Below are 20755 nucleotides of genomic sequence, written 5' to 3' on the forward strand. Positions count from 1 at the left end.
ATAAAAGTTTCTTTGGTATTGTGATAATTTGTTTATTTGTTATTTCTATAACTGCTATCAGTGGCAAATAATTCTTAATAATTATCGTATAAACTAAAATAGTGTTCCCCTCCCACTACAACAGCTTAATTTTTAAAGGAACATGACAACCGACTCACTGCTCATGTTGCTAGGTAACAGTTTTTAATATGTAAACAAAAGCTTTCTGGCATTTTTATGAGTACATGTATAATGATTTATGTTTAAGACATAAAGTATAATAAGGAGAAAAATTATATTTGAATGTATATCTTCATGTATGGCAGAAGTTCATATTATTGGGCAAATACGAGAAGCAAAAGATTTTCCTAAAGATCATTTATTTTGCAGATGGCATATACATATAGGTAGGTGTTTATAATTTTACAAGTTTAATACCCGAATACATCCTATGCTCTAATCGTTTTTAATTAATAAGCGTTGCATACGATGCGTCGATCTCTCAGTTTAACGAAGTATTGTTGATAAGATCAAAAACAAATAACTATTTCCAAATTATTTTTAATATTGCTTTGATAAGTGAAGATCAACGCAGACGAAAAATAGAAAAAAACTGGCTTGCAATGAAGAGTGGTACTTAGTTCAAATGTCAAATATGAAGTGAATAATATTTTACGGGTTTACACCTTCGTTTAAATGAACCGAATGAATATATTAATTTGATGTTTTTTCTCTCTATCGTTTTATATATATATTTTTTTTGATTTTTATAGCATAAGTTCACATTTTATGGATGGAAACAAAGGAAACTGTTACTTAGAGATTCTGTTGACAGAGCTACAGAACTATATCTTGAAGATCACTATTAATAAAAGAGAGTTTTTTGTTTTCTGCTTTCTTGTATGCTTGTTTTGTAACAGTTTAATAAAGTAATACATTCCAGTTTCATTATATACTCAGGAAACAGTTAGGTATTGAGTACAATTACTATTGAGGACTTAGGTAGAATATATTTGTTTTGAAGTAAATTTTCTAATATAAAATCCCCTGCATTTGTCGAAGCATCATTATTGTATTTCTCATTCATGCAGTTTACCTATGATTGTTCATAGTTTGTGTTTTTTATTAGGCGCCTCTCATTTTAAATTATACTAAATTATAGGCTATTAAAAATTTGTTACCCTTGCAAAACCAATATCAAAAATATTTCTGTGTGTGTATATTTATTTAGTTGTATAATAGTAGTTTAATACTAATAAATTCTTTTTATGCTGAAATACCGAAAAGTACGAAATTCACAAACCTCAGTAACCTATCAATAATGCTCATGCGAATTAATAGTAGACAGCCATTTAAGGGAAATAAATAATTTTGAAAATTCACAAAACCAAACAAATGGAATAACCCGTCAGCTGATCGCATCTACGTACAAAAATGCATGCATGGTTTCAATGTTGCTTATAGCGATGTACAATAACATTTTCGTTGTTAAAATAACGACGACCAAGCAGTCAATGTCAGGAGTATTTTGTCACTGTTAGTTAAAAGTTGATTTGAAATTTTGGAAAAATATGAATAATTTCATTCCATTTTGACATATGGTTTACATGGGGCAGATCACAGAAAAGTACAATGAAATATTGGAAGTTGACTGAGTAGTTATAACGAGTTAAATAAACAATTTATTGTGATTTTAAAATGAATTTATCTACATTAAACTTCGGATGTTCATTTTTATGGAATTAGGAAATTCAATTTATTTTTTGCAATATGTATCTCCTAACTCTATATCTTTATAAGTTTATATATAAGCAATATCTCTATTTGGCTTCATGTCTTTTTCAATGGCTTTCAATATATTATTTGCTATGTCTATTGAAGGAGTTAGTCGCCTAGATTTTTTATATATATTTGAATTCACATTTGTCTTCTCAACTTTACTATTTTCTATATTGTCAATGTGAATCTATTAGCAATCCTTATCCTCCGCTTGGTCCATTACAGACATTTCACCAGAATTTATGGCAAGCTAAGCTTCTATAACACCTTCAAATCCGGCGATTTTAATCTTTCCCCAAACATATACACCCCTATTCTTTAATGTTATTAATTTCAAGTTGGATGGTGGCCCTCCACCTGCTGCTTTTCGGCTTATTTGAATTTTTTTATAATTAGATGGAGTAGAGTTCTTCTAATTATAAAAATACAAGTAACAGAAGTCATGCTTTCTTCATTCCACTTAATTCTATACCAGCTCCCTTAACAAGCATTCTGATGCTATAATCTGATTTCTTCTTAAATAAAAATCAATGGGACTTATTTGTTTTTCTCTATAAAACATTTCGTAGTAATTAAACATTGATAATTTACGCGTGATTAATTTTATTATGATGAACTTGAGAGAGAACATTTGTTCTTAAACAGATAATGAAGATCAAAATAGTATTAGTACAAAATGAGATTGATGGAGGAAATGATGAGATTCTAAAATCGATTGTAATGATAAATTACGTGTTTTCGCGAGAAATATTTTTTTTAAACAAATAACAACTTTATTAACACAAAAATACAATAAAATATTAACTGAACAAAAGTTACTACATCTGATAGTTATTATTACTATTATTGCGATAATTGTGAAAATTATTATTTTCACGTTAACGTATGCCATTGCATCTTCCAAAGAATTTGTTTTTTTGAGATGCATGTTATTCTTCAGGACGCCAGTACATCCTACTATGAACGTATTCGATGCAGTTTTCTTACAATGATTGGTATGACATTTCTTATCTTTAATTCAAATTTATGTCATTACTAATTCTTTATATAACTTTACTTTTTAATAACTGAAGTCGAGTACCGAAATCTATTAATCTATATGGTCTAGTCCTTGTCAGCTTTTGTAAAATGTTGTCTAAGTTTTGTCGATCTAAAAAGCATTATATTGAAGCTTCTTTCAATTTTGACAATGTATTGAGCTCCACCCTGTTTCCAACCATAGCCTCTGCTTTCCCTATTATTTTTTCTTGAATACATTCGAATATATTATCATTCACTGAATATCAAAATAAGGATAAAATCAACTTAGAACTTTGTTCCAATAAGAAAAATTAATTTTTCCTTGGTTTCCACATCTCAAATATATTAAATTTCTTAGAATTTACAGAATAGAGCTATAAATTTTACTTAAGTTATTTAGATTTTTTTATCATTTATAGCTTTTTCGTTTTTATGAATGTGAACCATTTTTAAAAATTCTCTTTTTCATGTATTAGATTCCGTTTCAAGAATTTTTGAATCTTTATAATTGAATTCATGTTTTTTTGATATTTCATGGTTCGTTAATTTTCTAAATACTGAGATGTCTGCCCTATGTAGGCAGCGTCACAATTAGTACACTTAATTTATAATATTACTTCTTTTGGTTTTTGGTGTTTTCGATTTTAATTTAGTGAAATATTGGATGGATAATGTAGTAATATCATATTTATTGAAATAATGCGATAATTGTTGAGAAAGTCCTTGTACATATGGTAAGGAAAAATGTTTTATGTTTCGCTTCTGTTCTGTGTTTAATTGATTGTAGTGACTGTTTATCCTTTTCTTGTATATTCATATTTGAAATATGTTGTTGTAAGTATGAGTTCTATAGCTTCATATAGTGATTCAGTTCTTTTGACTGTTATGTTTTTTAAATCATTTTCTAATTTTCTTGTTAGAGTAGTTCATTCGGTAATAGATAGTTGTTTGACTTGGAAAATAAATCTAGATGAAACGTGTTTTTGATATTCATGTTGACTCTTTGTAAATTTTATATGGGATAATTTTAAATTTACATTTTACTTACAATAATTATACATTTATACATATCTCTTATATTGTATTTGACCATAATTTAAATCCCAGACGATAAATAGATAAGTATTCGAAAGCTCGGAAAAGATATTAAAGTTAGTCCACTTTGGTGTTTCCTTGCCACGTTCCCAATAAAAAACCGCTCATAATATAGCTGACAAAGACTTCTTTACAATTTATATATATATATATATATATATATATATATATATATATATATATATATATATATATATATATATATATATATATATATATATATACGTACGGACATCGTGGTTAGATGATACAGGAGCTTCTTCAGAAATATGTCTAATCCAAAGTGAGGATTCATCAACTTCACTCTCCATAGGGAAACAAAATATCAAATAATATTGTATACTTCTTACTAAAATTGTTTGGAACCCAATCACTGAACTAAGCTTACATAATATTAATGCAGCGTATTACATAGGGCTCATCATGAATCAACTCTGCAGGTACATACTTCGAAATACTAAGTATCTTGTGGTTACTTGGGATGTTGCTTTCTTCGTATTGCCTTTATAAAATATGATCAACACTTTTTTTATAGGGAATAACTGGAGACATATTGCTGGAAAAAAAGAAGGTCAAACACATGTGAGTTGGTCTCAATTCAATAATATTTGCAGATGGGCGTTTCCAATAGACGTTCATTTAGCAACTACAGGAATACAAGGTAGTAGAAATTCTTAGATTTTTTAATAAAAGTTCTAATTGTTCATTTTAGGTTGGCCAAAATTTTTTATTGAAGTTTATCATTTCGATTGGCTAGGGAGAGCACACATTTTCGGATACGGAACGGTAACCGTTCCAACCAGTCCCGGTTCTTATACTCTAGATTGTTATACGTGGAGGCCATTTGGTTCGATCCGACAGCGTTTTGTACAATATTTTTTAGGTAAGTCGTGAGTCTCTATTTTTTTGAGTACTAGTATAGATTATCACCTCACTTGCTCAGTTCGTACTTCACTTCTCTGATTGTGAAATATATTTTCTACATTATGTTGCAGTATGTAGTAAGGTACAAATCAAAAAGTGTTTTGTAATTTGGAAGTGGGTCCATCCTATTTTTGATAATAAAAACTCGAAAAATTAATATTTTTAATATTTTTTTCCATTATGTCGGCGTATTTAAGATGAAAATGAGACCTAGGTTTGAAAACCAAAATTTCAACACTTTTTAGCCAACAAAATATCCAAAAACTATGAATACCCCAATTTGTCCCGTTTCGTGAATTTGTTAATAACAAAAGTAATAATACTATTAATCATATTTTTTATTTTTTTCACCAACCAAAAATTTTGTATTTAAACTTAAATATTCTTATTTTGTTTGTGTCAAAAATATTTTTGAATTTTTTATGAACAAAAATAGTCTCACTTCCAAACATATACCCGAGCAATTTTTATAATCAATCACGTTGAAGAAAGTACTTAATTATATGGAATACCGATTACTGAAAACAATTTATTTCAGGCGGTGGTTTACAGCTAAAAAATCCTGATCAAGTTTTTTCATCAAATGAAAGATACAAACTATCGACCGAAGCCATGGGAGTGGTTACGTTTGACCTTAATGTGGTTTTTCGAAATTTTTCAAACTACGGAGTTGAATACTAAATTAAATATATTATGTATTATTTTCACTGTTTGTGTTAGTACTACAGCTGCCCAATATAGTAGTACAACAGAAATAACAAGTACGAAAGGAACGAGCTTCTCTTCTGTCGTTACAGAACAAAGTTTTGATACTGAAAACGTTACATTATGCGGAGATGATTCCACGAATTGTAGCAATTCTACTTATTATTTAAATACATCTATCATCACCCCCATGAGTGACGTTTCTTCGACTACTATACAGAAAGATTATTGTACATGTGATTTACAGGTAAGAAATGTCAGCAGTCTTGAACTATTCTCTAGTATAATTCTTCATGTTATCGTTGACCCCATTGTTTTTATCACATAATACATACTTGATTTCTTGTATCTACATCGCTCGATAAGTTCCATGTCTGGTACACAGAGGGTACGAAGAACCTTCTGAGAAATTTGGTATCATATTGATATCATATTGACTGCAATTTTTTTTAAACCACTTTAGCTGATCTGACACATATATTATTATTACATTCTATATCAATCGATCATCATTTATGCCAGTGATAGTGGTCATTGTGTCTTTGTGTTTTGTAGTAAGCATTAAGACCTCTCGCTTATCTTTCCACTTGAGTTTCTATTTCACCACTTCTTCTGGGTGACTTCCCCAATTTTTCTCAATATCCCTCTACTATATTATAGTTTTTTCCGATTGTAATTTTTCTGCTAATTCGACGCTTGTAAGTATACAGCTTGAATTTTAGTCGACCACGGACCTAACCATACTTGCTTTTTTGACAATCTAACAATTTCAAACTTTCCGTTCAACATATCCACAAAAAATTAAGTTTTGCTTTATCTGTTGCCATTAATTTGGGATGTCAATTATTTAGTCAAGAAGAAATTGAAATCGTCTCATCACATATAACTCTGACAATGGTTTTTCCGCATGTACATTTTTTTGATGCTCAAGTACTATAATTTAGATGCCTACAAATATTTTTAAAGAATCTACTTCGGCATCGCTTTGAAGATCAAGAGTTTTCTATGATAGATTAATATCATCATCAAACTAAACATTTTGAAAATGTTCCATTACTATACGGATCATCTGGAGGATCACATCCAGGGAATGCCGGATTTTAAAGCAAAAAAAAAAGTATAGTCACTGAACACGGAGGTACAAGAAAAAAATGAATACCAAGGAATAGATGGTGAGTAGAGGTGATGAATCTAAGAGAGAGAGAGAGGAATTCGGGACTGGAAAATGAAAGCACAAAATAGGAAAGAATGGGAGTCACTTCCATGCTATTGACCTAAAGTGTCTGCGCTTAGCACAGATATATTTATCTTATAATGACAAGGCCTTAATTAAAAAAGAAAACAATTAAAGTTACTAAGACTGTTTAGGTAGTTATACTAGCTTAGGTATGTATAGTAATTATAAACAACAAATGTTTTTATTCTGATGATCGATTTTGAAATACACGTTGGCAGCCCAGTTTTTAATCCCTTGTAAATGAAAAAAAAAATAGTAAACATAAGAAAAATAACACAATAAAAAATAAGGTAAATGTAAAGTAAAAAATAAAATTTCGGACATAACATAATCTCGAAATGTAAAAGTTTTTCCAAGATATTGCTCATCTTAGTTTTTATTTATGTTTGATTTATGCACTGCGTTAGTAATGAAATTATAAATATTGATGTTGATAGAATAAACATGAAAAGCACATAGCGGCAATTTAAAATGTTTTTTGATTCCGCTCGAAAGTTTCTCATCAATACCTATATTATCTTACACATTTATTACTTGAATCTTTTACGGCGTGCCGTGTAGTGCTAGTTGCCTACATCGCAAGACGTTCAGGTGCTTCTGAAACTTATTGAATATAATCATAAAAGAGATAATCAAATTTTCATATACTTCTATCAACAATTACCTATAAAATAATTTGCAACTCATTTTCTACATATGTATATTATTTTCAGGATATGTTTTGCGACATTAACTGTTGCTGCGACGAAGACTGCTCTACTGAAAATAAAGAAGTATTTCAATACTGTTTACCAGAACCTAGATTTTTCGATGCTAGGTTTTGTGACTACATGAAATATATTTATATTAATAATACTCCAGTGCAATGGCACATAAACCAAAATGGAATGTTTTGTATTATTAAAAGCAATTATCCAAAGTCCTACATCCTACAGCGCATAGACGTGAGTTTACCTTTTAATATCTTTTGTACTAAAAAATTACAAAGTGCAAATTTGTAAACATGTAATTCTTAGTTACAAAAATTTTTAGAACTCTCTAACTTTCCACCATTATTTTAATATCTAGTAACTGTCTGTAGGTGCTTTGATAATGGTACAAATAATTACAAAAGTTGTGAAATACACTAAGAGTTAACGCTCGGTTTATGCAGCCTAAATTGAAATAAATTCACATTAGACTAAACTTTGTTGGTGGTTATTTACTAGTAAACCAATAGAAATATTCTGTACGTCAGTTTTAGAAATAAAACACCACAGCGGAAATCAAAATATTTTGATAAAGACTTTAAGAAAAGTAGTCGAAACGTCAAAATTTATCTTTCTTTTAAAAACTATCAAAAAAACACTAATTTTAAAACAGAAGAGACCTAAAATCAAATATATATATATATATATATATATATATATATATATATATATATATATATATATATATATATATATAAATGTACTTTTTGCCACAATTTAAACAAGACATTTCAAATACTATGCTAGGCAATTTGTGTGTGTGTGTGTGTGTGTATAATCAATAAATTAAACTAAGAAGTTAAAAGTTGGCCAACTCTTCGTTTAATTTCAATTTAAATTTACTATTAATTTTTTGCATGAACAAGTACCCTTCCCGTGTTTTCAACTAGTAATTCGTAATCTTAATGTTTTTTTTTTTATTTTTACTGCATAAACCAAGCGCTTAATTCTTATTACACAGTTAAAAAATTTCATTCAAAAAAGATTTAGGTTTAAACAGTTTAATTAATTATTTCAGCCAATAAAAAAATTTGACGACTCTCAAATGGAAAAAACAAATAAATTTTCGTGGTCTAAGCTACATTCTGAGACAAATGAAGATTTTAATTCTTCTTTGAAATTAATGTACGGAACTCCTATATGGCTTTTGAGTAGAAGAGGATTCCACAAGTTTGGTAAGTGGTGGTAAACGTGATCATTAAAATAATGTACCCTGGATTATTCAAATACCAAGTAGTGACTATTTAATTCAATTTGATGTTGAAGTGTGGTTTATTAAAATGGATCCAGACAACAACGAAAAATAGGAATTTGGCTTGCTACCTATCTCAAGGCGAAGATAAATTACCGACTATATTCTGAATAATAAGGCTTCTCAATATAGGTGTTCGGATCGTTAAAGAGTAGAACCTAATATATGTGGTAACTAGAGATATCATTACAGACGCAAAAAGGAAATAATCACGTTTAAGGGATGAAAAAGGACCGAGAAAAGGATGTAATATATCTGGTTGAATGAATTCTGCATTTCTTTTCTTGTACAAGTATTGTGGTTGGCGCATCTGCATTTATCAATTTTTTTATATAAGTAACCTATTTATTATCAGAATTAATTTCTAGTTTATATATTTATATGAATTTCACATTTTTGCATATACAAGAAAACGTGAAAATTTACATAATTTTTTTTGCGTTCTAAAAATCCATATATTACTTAGAGCAGCATTGAATTTTTATTCAATGAAAACAATTATTTACCATGAAAATATATGAAACATTTATCATATATTGCCGTTGTACACAAAGTTAATATGAAAACAAATATTACATATATTGTTAAACCCGTACAATAGAATCGAAATACTCAACAAGCTTTGTAATAATTACACTTCAACTTGTTTCAAAGGCTTAATATCAAAGTTTCCAGATTTCTCAGAGGCAAAAGATTTTTTTTAATCAGATTTTAGACAGCTTATGGCTTATTCACAATCATCACAACTATGACGGATCCTGATAGAGAACAGGTCATACATAATTTTCTAGGCAATAACAGAGATCCTAACTATAAACAAATCCTCGAAAGAATGTTAAAAGCATTTGAAGCTTTAGGTTGCCTGTAGAACTTGAAAGTGTATTTTCTTCACTAGTAAGGACATGGTCCTTGGGCCCTCGACATTTTTTTGATGATGACCAACAAGCTGGAAATTTGCAAATCGCTTGTTTAGGTCAAGACTACTAAAGTAAGTAGATCAAGAGAAAAAGCCAAAAAGGAAGATACAGTTTGTCCATTATACTGGACAAAAAAGCAATTGTGTTTTTTAATTAATAAATAAATTAATAGGTCATTATGAAGTAAAAAAAATCAGCCTGTTGGTAATCAGTGATGCATTGATTGTTAAAAACGCAGGTTCCAAGTGTCGGACTCCCTTTATTCCGCGCGCTATACGTCTGACAACATGAGTACATGATTTTTTAATTTATTAACATTCGAATTCTCAAAAAATCAGCTTGCTGCTTATCCATTAACATAAGCGTGGTAAACTGATATAATTAGTCTATCGGACAGGGGAAATGGCGCATTATTTTTGTCGGACAAATTTCTTTAAGGTAATAATAATGAATAGTCTCCCGTTTGAAATAAATATCAACCAGTTGTTGGTCTTGACCTAAACAAGCGATTTACAAATATCCAGCTTGTTGGTCATCATCAAAAAAATGGGTCGAAGGCCCGAGGACTACAATTGTTTCGATATTACCAAATAGCATAAATATCATTTTTTTTAGAGTTATTTTCAGTTTTTCATTATATGTTGGAATTATTTAGAAGCGGTGCTTCATTTAAAAAAAAAAAGTTTAATTTGAGTAGATTCAACACAGTAAGGGTCTAAACAGTAAAATAAGGAATGTTTATAAATAAAAAAGCTTATCAAAACAGAAGGTAATCATGTTTATGATTATGATTGGCGGTGTTATATGCAATGTCTTAAGGCGAAATATTCCGAACATATCTTTTCATTCTTAATTTATACCTTATAATGATAAAAGTTTACCACAGTATAATGTGTGGTGAATATATTATTGCACCCAGTTTACTTTCTAAATAACACTTTTGTATTTTTTCTTCCAAAATAATCCTTAGCATAATTTCGTAACTGAAATGAAAATTAAAAAAAAAGTTCATATAAAAATAAAAAAAGTATTTTCACAATAAAATGATAAAAAAAAAATATTGAATAACATTTGATACGTTGTATTCTTCAAAAAATATATAAACATGGAATATTAATTATTTTCATTGGAACACTGGGTATATTATTATAAATGTGTTTTTCAGAAGGTATAACAAATTTAAATGCCGTTCCCAATATTATTTCGGCGTGTGTATATCAAAATTAATTATAAAATGTGAATATAGATTTTCATGTGGTTTTCAACAATTCAATTGTATACAGGGCGATTCTAATTTAAATTCCACAACTGTACAAGTTTCTTACTTCCCAAATTCAAATAAAAATGCATTGTTTTTAAATGGTACAACAAAGATATACTTCTACAAAATAATATTAAACAACAACTTTAGATCAAAATACTATTAGTCACTTAAATTCCGGCCTTAGTCATATAATAAAAGAAATAATAATTTGATCAGATTAAAATCATGATTTAAATCAATTTTTTTCTTTTTTATTCAGAACCAGATAACAACATAATATGAAATTTTTCTCAAAAATCAAAAGAAGTATCTGGTTTTAGCAAAAAAAAAAACAAAAAAGAAGTACATAATTACAAATTCTTAAACTAAACCTAACACCTAAATTTTATTAATGTATATTTTCAGTCTATTCATTTTCGTTATACAATTTAAACAAAAACACGAGTTTTCCTCCTTTTTCTAAAGAGCTAAATAGCGCGTTCTACTGAAACTGAAGAAGCAGTTGCACACAGGAACTATTTTATTATTGGCAACTGTTTGAAGATTTCCGGCTTATCATTTTGTGATAACAACCATTGTAGTCTGTTTACATTTTTTATTACTTCGTCCGAAAACATAACTTGCTTAAATAGAGCACCGCGGGCATTTAACTTTATTACTAAAGGTGACAGTCCAGTGTTTTCATATACGCTATAAAATGATATAGCGTTAGTGCTTGCTTATATCGATTATTAAATTGTTGTGTTTTTTGTAAATAATCTTGCGCTGCATGTTTAATCGCAATATTTGAAACTTCTTGGTAAATAGTGGAATCAATCTCCTTTTTATTTTCTTCGCAGATTTTTAATATGATGTACCACTGGGTGACATACATTTCTAAGCAGTCGCCAAGGCTATTCCATCGCACATCGCTTTGAAGGACTAAAGCGTTGCCTCCTGCTTGACTGAATTTCGCTCTAGCAAAATGGTTATTTCGAAAGTACTTAACAATTTGAACCACATGTTCTTTAACGTCTTTAACTTGAAAGTCCTTGCACAGTAAATTAAAAATATGTGCAGAGCAGCCATAAGTTATAACTTTTGCGTTCGTTTTGTCTTTTAACGTCATATTTGCGGCATTGTCCGTCACAAAAGATTTTACGGTACACTTGTATTTATACTAATTGTATTTATACTAAACATTTTTCTTTTTCCTCTTCATAGATTTCGTCCAAAAGACTTGTTGCTACCTCTTTTCTCAAAGGTGGTGTATAACCAGGCCTTAATAACTGAATGGTTTTCTTATCTCTAAATTCTCAATATATCTGAAGCTCGTATTTGTACCAAAAATAGTCTTTGATATTTATTTGTCAATTTGATATTTTTTAGCAGTTGAAGTCCGCATTACAAAACCACTCATGGTAGGCTGAGTTTCGATTTCTTTCTTTTTTTGGACTGGCTCAAAATTTGTTGGACTTGTTGGTACTTTCGTTCGGTGGAGTTTTTCTAACATATGAACTATCCGTCATGAATGAACTATAACTTGAGGCAGATGATGTGCTAGCAAAACTGTCAAGCGACATTCGACTCTTTGAAAAGAGAAAAAACATAATTGAAAATTGAAATTGATTAATTGATCATATATTGATATAGTATTGAATTATTGATTGATATGAAGATAATCTTTAATTAACCTAGGAAAGGTCGCGATAAAAAAGTTGCATTAAAGGCCAGGTGTTAGATTTCACCTAACATTTAAAAACAATCCTATATGCCTAAAATCTATATCCTAAAATGTCTATAAATGAATACTTAAAAATTATATTATCTTTGTTAGAAATAATATCTATCAAAAAAATTTTAAAATTATCTCAAAAATGTATCTTCTTCTTCTCATTGACTTTCAGACCTTAAGGCCCATAGTCTCCCTATTGAGATTCCTAGCCTCATTTTTCCGGCAGCGGTGGTGAGCCGCTTGTCCAACCCCACTGCTTTAAATCAGTAGGGAGTTTGTAAATTCGGTGATTAAGTTTCTGCTCTGAAGTCTGTCCTTTGCTTCTTCTACTATTATTTTCCATTCTATCCGGCCTTTTGCTTTGTTCTTCCAGTCATTTATTCCAATTTCTTCAAGATCTTCTACACCATCCAACCATCTAGTTTTCGGTCGTCCCCTTGCTCTTCGTCCTTGTCTTTTAGTTTCCTGTATTTTCTTGACACACCTTTCATTACCTAGATGTTGTTGTACAACTTAATCGTTTACTTTTTATTTCATTTGTTATTATTGGGCTATTGAACTTTGTTGTTTCTCAATATTCTCCAAACTCCATTTTTCTTTAATTGGGCCGTATATTCTCCGTAGTATTTTCCTTTCCCTGATTTCTAATATGTTTTCCTTTTTTTTTCTGCGGCGTACAGTACAACTGGTCAAAATACTCTCTTGTATATTTTAATTTTTGTGTTTGTAGACAATATCTTTGATTTAAATGTGTCTTTTGATGCATAGAAACATTTGTTACCCTCTTGTATTCTGTTATTTATCAAAAATGTATCTACTTATAATATAATACGTATATATTTAAAAAATCTTCCAAAATATCTCAGAATATATAATTAAAAATTACACTGTGTTACTTAACTTATAATTAATATTTATGTCTCAAAACTTTCACTAAATTATCTCAAAAATAAAATATCAACTGCTTGCAGAATAAAAAAAAAAACCAAAAAATGTTAGGCAAAATCTAACCACGCGATCATTCCCAGGTTAATAATAAAAATCTCTATTAAATATTAAATATAAAATAAATTAAATTGATAATTCAATTACCTGTATTTCTCTCTTGATAATTACAAACATCGTGGTGTGCTTTAAGTCTTTGGACTAATCCTTGAATATCTTTCTTGCCTTTTTTTACAAATAGCACTACACCCCACCACTCATTTTACTCTATATATATGTTTTCACTTGACTTAACTAACCCAACTAGCGAAATGCGTAAAACACACACACACGTGCGCGTGAGAAAGCCCGTCCCTCTAAGCATTCCACTCCCGGATAAATCCGCGAGTGGGTGCGAAGGACATTCCAATCACCCCCTGTCTTTCCGACAGGTCCTCATCCTCATTCGCGTCGCAGTTTCGCGCGTAGACTCCTTCCTTTCCCCTGAGTTCTATGGGAGATTCTGGGATGTCTTATCTTTTTAAGAGATTAGCCTGTTGGCTATACACTCTTGTTCTGGACGTCTTAATGTGTGTGTGTATGTTTCGCTGCCTCGGGTAAACCTCTTCCAACCTTCTTCGGCAAGAAAAGATCTGATCCGAGTAGTCCTTCGCCTTCTCTATAGTTGTCCCCGATGTATAACTCTGCATTTGCTTGTGAAAAGTGGAGTTACCGTGTCGGGGGGTGTCCTCTTGTGGGTTGCTTCGGTGAAACCTAGAATCTTGTAAAATGTATTTTTTTATTGTTATATTTTTTTTGTGCTTTTGTGTTTTTGAAAATTTTTTACTAACCTAACTTAATCTAATGATCTTGGTACTCCGTCTTACTTTAACTGTTGGGCGATGAGTGTTGCTATGAGTGCCTGCATGTTCTGCAGCACACTCAGTAGCTCGGGCGTTTCTTCTCCTATCGTTTTCTTAGCAGCTAGTGCGTAGTTGCATCCTGTTTGTGTGGTGCTCGTGGCTGGTTTGTTTTCCGTCTTCTTTGGGTGTTTCGGGCACCCCCTGTAGTTTGCGGGGTGCTCTCCGCCGCAGTTCCTACAATTTGGTTTTTCTGTCCTGTTTAGTGTGTAGTCCGCCGCTCTGTGCGCTCCCGCGCATCTCACGCAATGCACATCCATGTTGCACGTGTTCTGTCCGCGGTGAAATCCCTGGCATCTGTAACATTGTACAGGTCCGTCGTGCCTTTTTTGTTCTACCACACTTATTTTTGTGTGGCATAGGTATCTCAGCTTCTGTTAAGTTTGTTCCTCTGCGGGCTCGATCCCTACCATGTATATAGGTAGTAATTTTCGGGTGTTGTCCTCGTTTCTTTGTGTACGACTTGTCAGTTGCCATACTTTTTTTGGTCTCAATCCATTTTCCCTCAGCTCCGCCTCTACTTCCGACGTGGGGGTGTTTACAGCCAGTCCTTTTATGACTAGCTTCCTCTCTTTTTCTTCGTTGAGTAGGTACGTATACCACTCAATCTCCTTATTCCCATTTTACACTGGGCATCGATTTTTCTTTGCACTAGCTGCTTACGAAGTGCTGTCCATGAGTGGGGACTTAAGTATTATCGGAGGTGGCGTTCTCTCCGGTTTTGTCTGTCTTCTTATCTTTTCTAATTCTTCTTGGACTTGTTTGTCCGTTGATGTATCTTCTTCCTCTGAAGATTGTCTCTCTGGTTTCTTCCAATGCGTGAAATTGTTGGGCAACGTCAATTTATAGGTTAAGAAGGATAACAAGTCTCGACCGGAATATTCTTGCAAAATGCACAACAAAAGCGTTCATGCCTCACTCAGCAGTACTCGGCACAGTATAGTGAGTGTATAGAACAGAAGGAAAACAGAAAAGAATTTTTTTGCAAGAAGTGCGACAAATGCATTGTCACAAGTTTTTGAGCCGCAAATTTTATTATAATTTTTAGACTTATGCATTAAAATAATTAACAATAATTTAAAAGAATCAAAATGTTCAAATTTTATATTCAAATTTAAAAAATCAAATAAATCGTGATTTTTTGAAAAAAATGAATGGTTTTTGATTTTTTTAATAAAAATCAGTTTTTGCCCCAACCTTGGGTCTGCCTAGGGTATTACACTTGAAGTATAAGATAGGCAAATATATTTTTGTAGAAATAAACAAACGAGAAAACAATTAAAGAACTTTCAAAAAGTAATTAAACAATATAATATATATAATATAATATATATATATATATAAATAACGAGTGAGGAGTAATAGAACTAAAAAGGAACTAAACGGCAACGCAAGCAGCTAACTTCCTCTTCGACTCATATCTTGTATCTTGGCGGCATATTTAAAAAACGAACCAGAGTCGGTAATTAGTTGGCACGGCGAGCCTTAACCACTAAAGAAAATACAGTGGTGGAGCAGAATTTACCATAAGTCTCTGGTAATTACAGTAGCGAGCCGAGTACGGTACAAAACGGATTTTCAGTAATCGGTGTGTCGGTTCTGTGCCACTTCGGAACAAAGTTGGTAGTCACTAAACCGGGTGGTAATTATTCGGTCCGCATATGATCCGAAAATGGCGAATAAAGCCAGCGCTTTGGCTTAAGTGCCAATGTGTGGCCGAGTGTTTGCCAACTAGTTTTGGTTTATTGGATCATTTCCACCTCAACATCTCTTCATAAAATTTAAGAGATGTGACTAAAGAGCGAGGTGAAGTATTTCACTAAGATATTAAGAAGATAGAATAGGGAAGATGGAGGATCTCAATGATGTCAGACCACAAGCGATAATGTGCAAAAAGGAGTCTTACTTGAAAAAGAAATGTGCTAAGATTTACTAATGATCTGATCTATATTCTATGTGATAACAAATTAATGCATCATTTTAAGATGTTAGGAGCACATATGAATAGTTATGATTGAATTACCTTGCTCATAGATTTTAGACCAAATTTCAAAACCAACAAACTATTTTTAAAGTTAAGAAAAAATCATCATGACATAGAGGACGGCAGGTGACAAAAAATCTTACAATACAATTAAAGAGACATATTGTATAACTTAATTTATGGTTAACAGATCTTAAATGGTTCCCATCAGGAGTAGTGAGATAATTCACTGGTAGCGAAGCAAAATCTTGGCATATGACCCAATTTAACTTTGTCTTTGAAGACGATAACTTGGTTATCGTAACGCGCGTCAGTCTGCGAGTCTTGGTGTAGTAGTATTGTGAACAGTGTGTTCAGTATGACCCGTGGAAGTATTTCTATGCTATGACCTGATTACTTCATTCTGATTTCGAAAAACTGTGATTGTGATCCGATAAATATAACGAAAACATTGTTATATTCCTTTAAAATGCTTTCTTGCCTTTACTACTCTTTTTTTGTTGTATCTTTAGCATCATATTAGTTTTCCTGTCGAAATCTACACACATAATTTATTATTTGTAACCTCACTATGTAAATACTTTTACATACATACTTGCTAATATATTTTATTTTTTTAAGGGATTCCCAATAGTTTTGTAACAAAAAATTGTTTAATAAAGGAAGAGGTTTTTTATTTGAAAAATTTTGAAACCGAATGCTTCCAAACTGATTTAATTGAAAGTAATCCAAATTTGAATTTGCAAAATTATTATGAAAACATTTTTTTTCTGTCTCATCCAATGTTGATAGATATAAAAAATTGGAAGGAAAAAATTATTGAGGTATGTATTCTTTACTATATGAGGTAGATTCTATAATTTTCTCCGTGGAAAGGGCAGAACAAAATTTGGGACGAATACTTAGTGATACTTATTTATTTTATTTCAGAACTGTCCGGAAAACGTATGTCTATCAATAGTTCCAAAAGTATGTGATGAGACTTTTAATAACTGCGAATATATCTTAAAAAATAATTCAGAAAGAATAACAACCCGGTGCAATTTCGCAATTTCCAGAAAAATTAATACATGTTACAATATCGTCAAAAAATTGAAATACAATATTTTCCATAATGGTACTAAAGGAATAACCTCAGTATCATTATTAGCAGTTATGGCCAACATAACCTATGAATTCGGGGAAAACCCTTTCGAATTTAAACAAGAATTTTCTGTAAACTTTCTTTGGGAAAATAATAAAGAGGAAGCAGTTATAAGTTTAAGTGGTAATCCTGGATACTTGATAGGAAAACCAATACTTATAAGCAGATTATTAGAAATTAAAAACGGTACAGATTTGATAATGAAAATAGAAAGAAATATTACTAACAATTTGGAAAGTGTTTACGTAATTCCCAAAACTTTCAATGGCGACTGTTTATTGAATAAAAGCGAATTCACTAATGTAGAATTTGGCTACAACCTTCTAAATAAATGTAAATTTCAAACAACGGTCTATAATAACAAAAAAATTGTAAACGCCACTGAATTGTGTAGAGCAATTCAAGCATCAATCCTTAACGTATGGAATATAAAGAACAATACCATGGTAGGCCTGTTTGGTAATGCTAACGCAATGAAATTCGACGATTGGCAAAAAATATTGTACAAAATTGATCCAGATAGTTTGATGAACGGTACAATTGGACTGTATTCTTCGAAAAAAAGTTACATATTTTGTAGAAATTTAATAAGCGAACTAGAGATTGATATATTTCACTCAAAAGTAGATATTGATTCATTACTAAATCAAGAAAAGATTTTAGCTTTATCCATATCTTTTGGAGGTTTCACAAATAAATCGTTATATTATAGGAAAAATAGTAGCTCCGTTTATTTCGAAAGCGAACTTAAAACATTTGTCACATTCTATGATTTAACTGCAAAAAAAGAGAGATTGGCAGCTAGTCCGCCAAGTTTGGATATGAAACTGCCTTATGATTTCTTTTATCCATTTGTACGAGTCAATAATGGCAGTGTTGGTGTTAAATTTTATTTCTTTGTCATACTTTTATGTTTAAATGTGGTATTTGTTTAATAAATGTTTTTTTTAATTTTTCATTTACAACCATTTTCCTTTTACCAGTACCAGTAAATCTAATCCTTTTTTTAATCGAACAATGGATGCATTCAATAAAATATTTTTATTTGTGTTTTTATTTCTTTTTTGTGTCTAGGTACTGAAACTGTCATCCGCTTCATGTTCGACAGCAGTCAATTACATGGCAAACAGTTTATAAACTTTACGAATAACTCAAACTGTTCTAAGTTGGAATTTCTGGAACCGTAGACGATATTCATACTGTATACACTGTTTACACCAACACTCACAATTACACTGTCGGACGTTTCGATAACCGAGTTATCGTCTTCAGAAACTGAAGGTAAACTCTAATGTCAGACAGTGTAATTGTTAGTGTTGGTGTAGGGGTGATGTAAACAATGTATTCAGTATCAAACTGTTCTATTACCATTAATATAAATAAATGGGAAGAAATAAGATTTGCATGCCGATTTTCAAAAAATAAGATTATTCAGCTGTGTATCGCCCACATAACCTATTCTGCTCGGCACAATTCCTAATATTTTTACAAGTATTTTTTAATCTGGTCGATTTCGAAAATCATGTAAAATGTAACACGGCACTAAAGTCTGTTTTTGTTACTCGTCTGGTTAGTTGCCTCGGAAACTAATCACCAGCCACTGAAAAAAAATATGACTGGGATTATTGTCATATGGTACAGTTATGATACAAATATTAACTTGTAATTTAACTATGACATAACAGCATTAAAAAACTGTTTAGTTTACAGTAAGAAGTTATTTTACAAAGATTAATGTCATTCAAATAGTAATGGTTTAGGCGTTGTAATTATTTTGAAAAATTTAAAATTTTTTGGAACGAATTTCCTAGCTAGTGGTTACGGAAATTATTGCAGAAATTTGAACATTTGTAAGTATGTGCTCAACTGTGAGTGGTATTTGGTAGTGCAGACATTTCAGAAGGCCAGAAGCGGCCATTGAAAACCATCGAGTTAGTCGGGTATGCATCAGAATGGTTATTATGGAATCATAGCCTATCGTTTTCAACTTCGACAGGAATGTTTATTAAAAAGAAAGACATATCGAGATCAAACGAAATCTAGATTGATACAAATGACATAGTTAAATATGACTGGGTTGATGATTCTAAAAATTGTTTCTTGAATACTCCTTGTTCAACGTGGACACTAGTAATTATTCTTCATGATGGCAGTGAAGATGATTTTGTACCAAATGCATTATTTTCATCCGTTAAACACATTTGTGAGATGGCATTATTTTAAATATGGTTCACTAATCAACTCCTATCAAACATTCCGCCAAAATCAGTCATTGTTATGCATAACGCATTCAAAAAGATGACAAGAAGAACATAAATTTTCTTAAAAAGATTTCCACAAAAAGTTGTTACTGCAACTACGCTAAGCAAATACAATCATTTTCCTGCAGTAAGTACGGTAATGAATGAAACAAATTATATCGGAACTTGAAAACTATGTAGATATAAAAACTTGTGTTGAATACGTAATAAATAGAGAAAATGGCTATTCAGTTTTACTACCAAACCCATATAATAAATTACCTAATTTTGACGATGTCACTTTCAAAGAAGAGTTTTGCTTTTCAGTCAGTTATTCTATGAAAAGTCCAAATCATTTAATCTATTTATGACCAAAGCAGAAAACATTTTTAGGAGTAATTTAAAAAAAGCTTTAATAATCTATAAAAGTCCACTGTTCCTAAAATACAGCTCAATTAGTGAAATATAAACAGAGTGCCATTGTGTGATTCAAAAGTAATATTCAAATAAAATGTTTCTTAGTAAGAACCTGACTTGTATAAAAGTTGATCAAATTCTAATACAAACTTAAATGAATAAAATCAAAGGAATGGTCCATGTATTTCTAATAAATAGTTCTTTTTTAGTGTCAATAAATTATGTATCAATGCATCTAAATGTTCTTGATTTTAGGTCTAAGACATAAGAAATTGAAGAAATTTAAATTATGTATTTTACCTACCTCAAAACTGTAATATTACTTTTTTAAATACATATTTTAATCATGCAGCGCTTAAAGATTCTTTGAAGGTTATAGGTACAAGTGGGATGTTCACACTTTCATAAAATATTACAACTATAACATTCCAAAATAAGTTATAATAACGGTAGAGTTGAATTTAAAATATAAATTAATAAAAGAATGACCA

The 20755-nt window shown here is 30.8% G+C and overlaps 2 protein-coding genes and 1 long non-coding RNA gene across 3 annotated transcripts; 2 read left to right on the top strand and 1 right to left on the bottom strand.

Moving 5' to 3' along the window:
• The first annotated feature begins 206 nt into the window (after positions 1–206).
• Positions 207–5505, top strand: LOC130890796 (B9 domain-containing protein 2). Its single transcript, XM_057795118.1, has 4 exons — positions 207–386; positions 4409–4534; positions 4586–4756; positions 5336–5505. Exons 1-4 carry the CDS (start codon positions 299–301, stop codon positions 5476–5478), a joined length of 528 nt encoding a protein of 175 aa, XP_057651101.1. The 5' UTR covers positions 207–298; the 3' UTR covers positions 5479–5505.
• On the top strand, positions 5435–18565 carry LOC130890795 (tectonic-1). Its single transcript, XM_057795117.1, has 5 exons — positions 5435–5749; positions 7453–7683; positions 8507–8663; positions 17085–17287; positions 17394–18565. Exons 1-5 carry the CDS (start codon positions 5435–5437, stop codon positions 18540–18542), a joined length of 2055 nt encoding a protein of 684 aa, XP_057651100.1. The 3' UTR covers positions 18543–18565.
• Positions 7457–20707, bottom strand: LOC130890797 (uncharacterized). The gene is made up of 3 exons (XR_009058789.1): positions 20569–20707; positions 18976–19207; positions 7457–7495 (listed from the first exon to the last, which is right to left on the bottom strand). It is a non-coding gene; the product is annotated as an uncharacterized LOC130890797 (long non-coding RNA).
• Positions 20708–20755: the final 48 nt, after the last annotated feature.

Source organism: Diorhabda carinulata, chromosome 2 (assembly GCF_026250575.1).
Source record: "Diorhabda carinulata isolate Delta chromosome 2, icDioCari1.1, whole genome shotgun sequence".
NCBI classification, from domain to species: domain Eukaryota; kingdom Metazoa; phylum Arthropoda; class Insecta; order Coleoptera; family Chrysomelidae; genus Diorhabda; species Diorhabda carinulata.

Excerpts from the sequence above, each read along its gene's own strand:
- LOC130890796 (XM_057795118.1), top strand. The coding sequence starts at position 299 with ATGGCAGAAGTTCATATTATTGGGCAAATACGAGAAGCAAAAGATTTT. Across the intron at positions 4,535-4,585 it reads AGCAACTACAGGAATACAAG|GTTGGCCAAAATTTTTTATT; the intron begins GTAGTAGAAATT and ends TGTTCATTTTAG. Across the intron at positions 4,757-5,335 it reads TTTTGTACAATATTTTTTAG|GCGGTGGTTTACAGCTAAAA; the intron begins GTAAGTCGTGAG and ends AATTTATTTCAG.
- LOC130890795 (XM_057795117.1), top strand. The coding sequence starts at position 5,435 with ATGTGGTTTTTCGAAATTTTTCAAACTACGGAGTTGAATACTAAATTA. Across the intron at positions 7,684-8,506 it reads ACATCCTACAGCGCATAGAC|CCAATAAAAAAATTTGACGA; the intron begins GTGAGTTTACCT and ends TAATTATTTCAG. Across the intron at positions 17,288-17,393 it reads GGAAGGAAAAAATTATTGAG|AACTGTCCGGAAAACGTATG; the intron begins GTATGTATTCTT and ends ATTTTATTTCAG.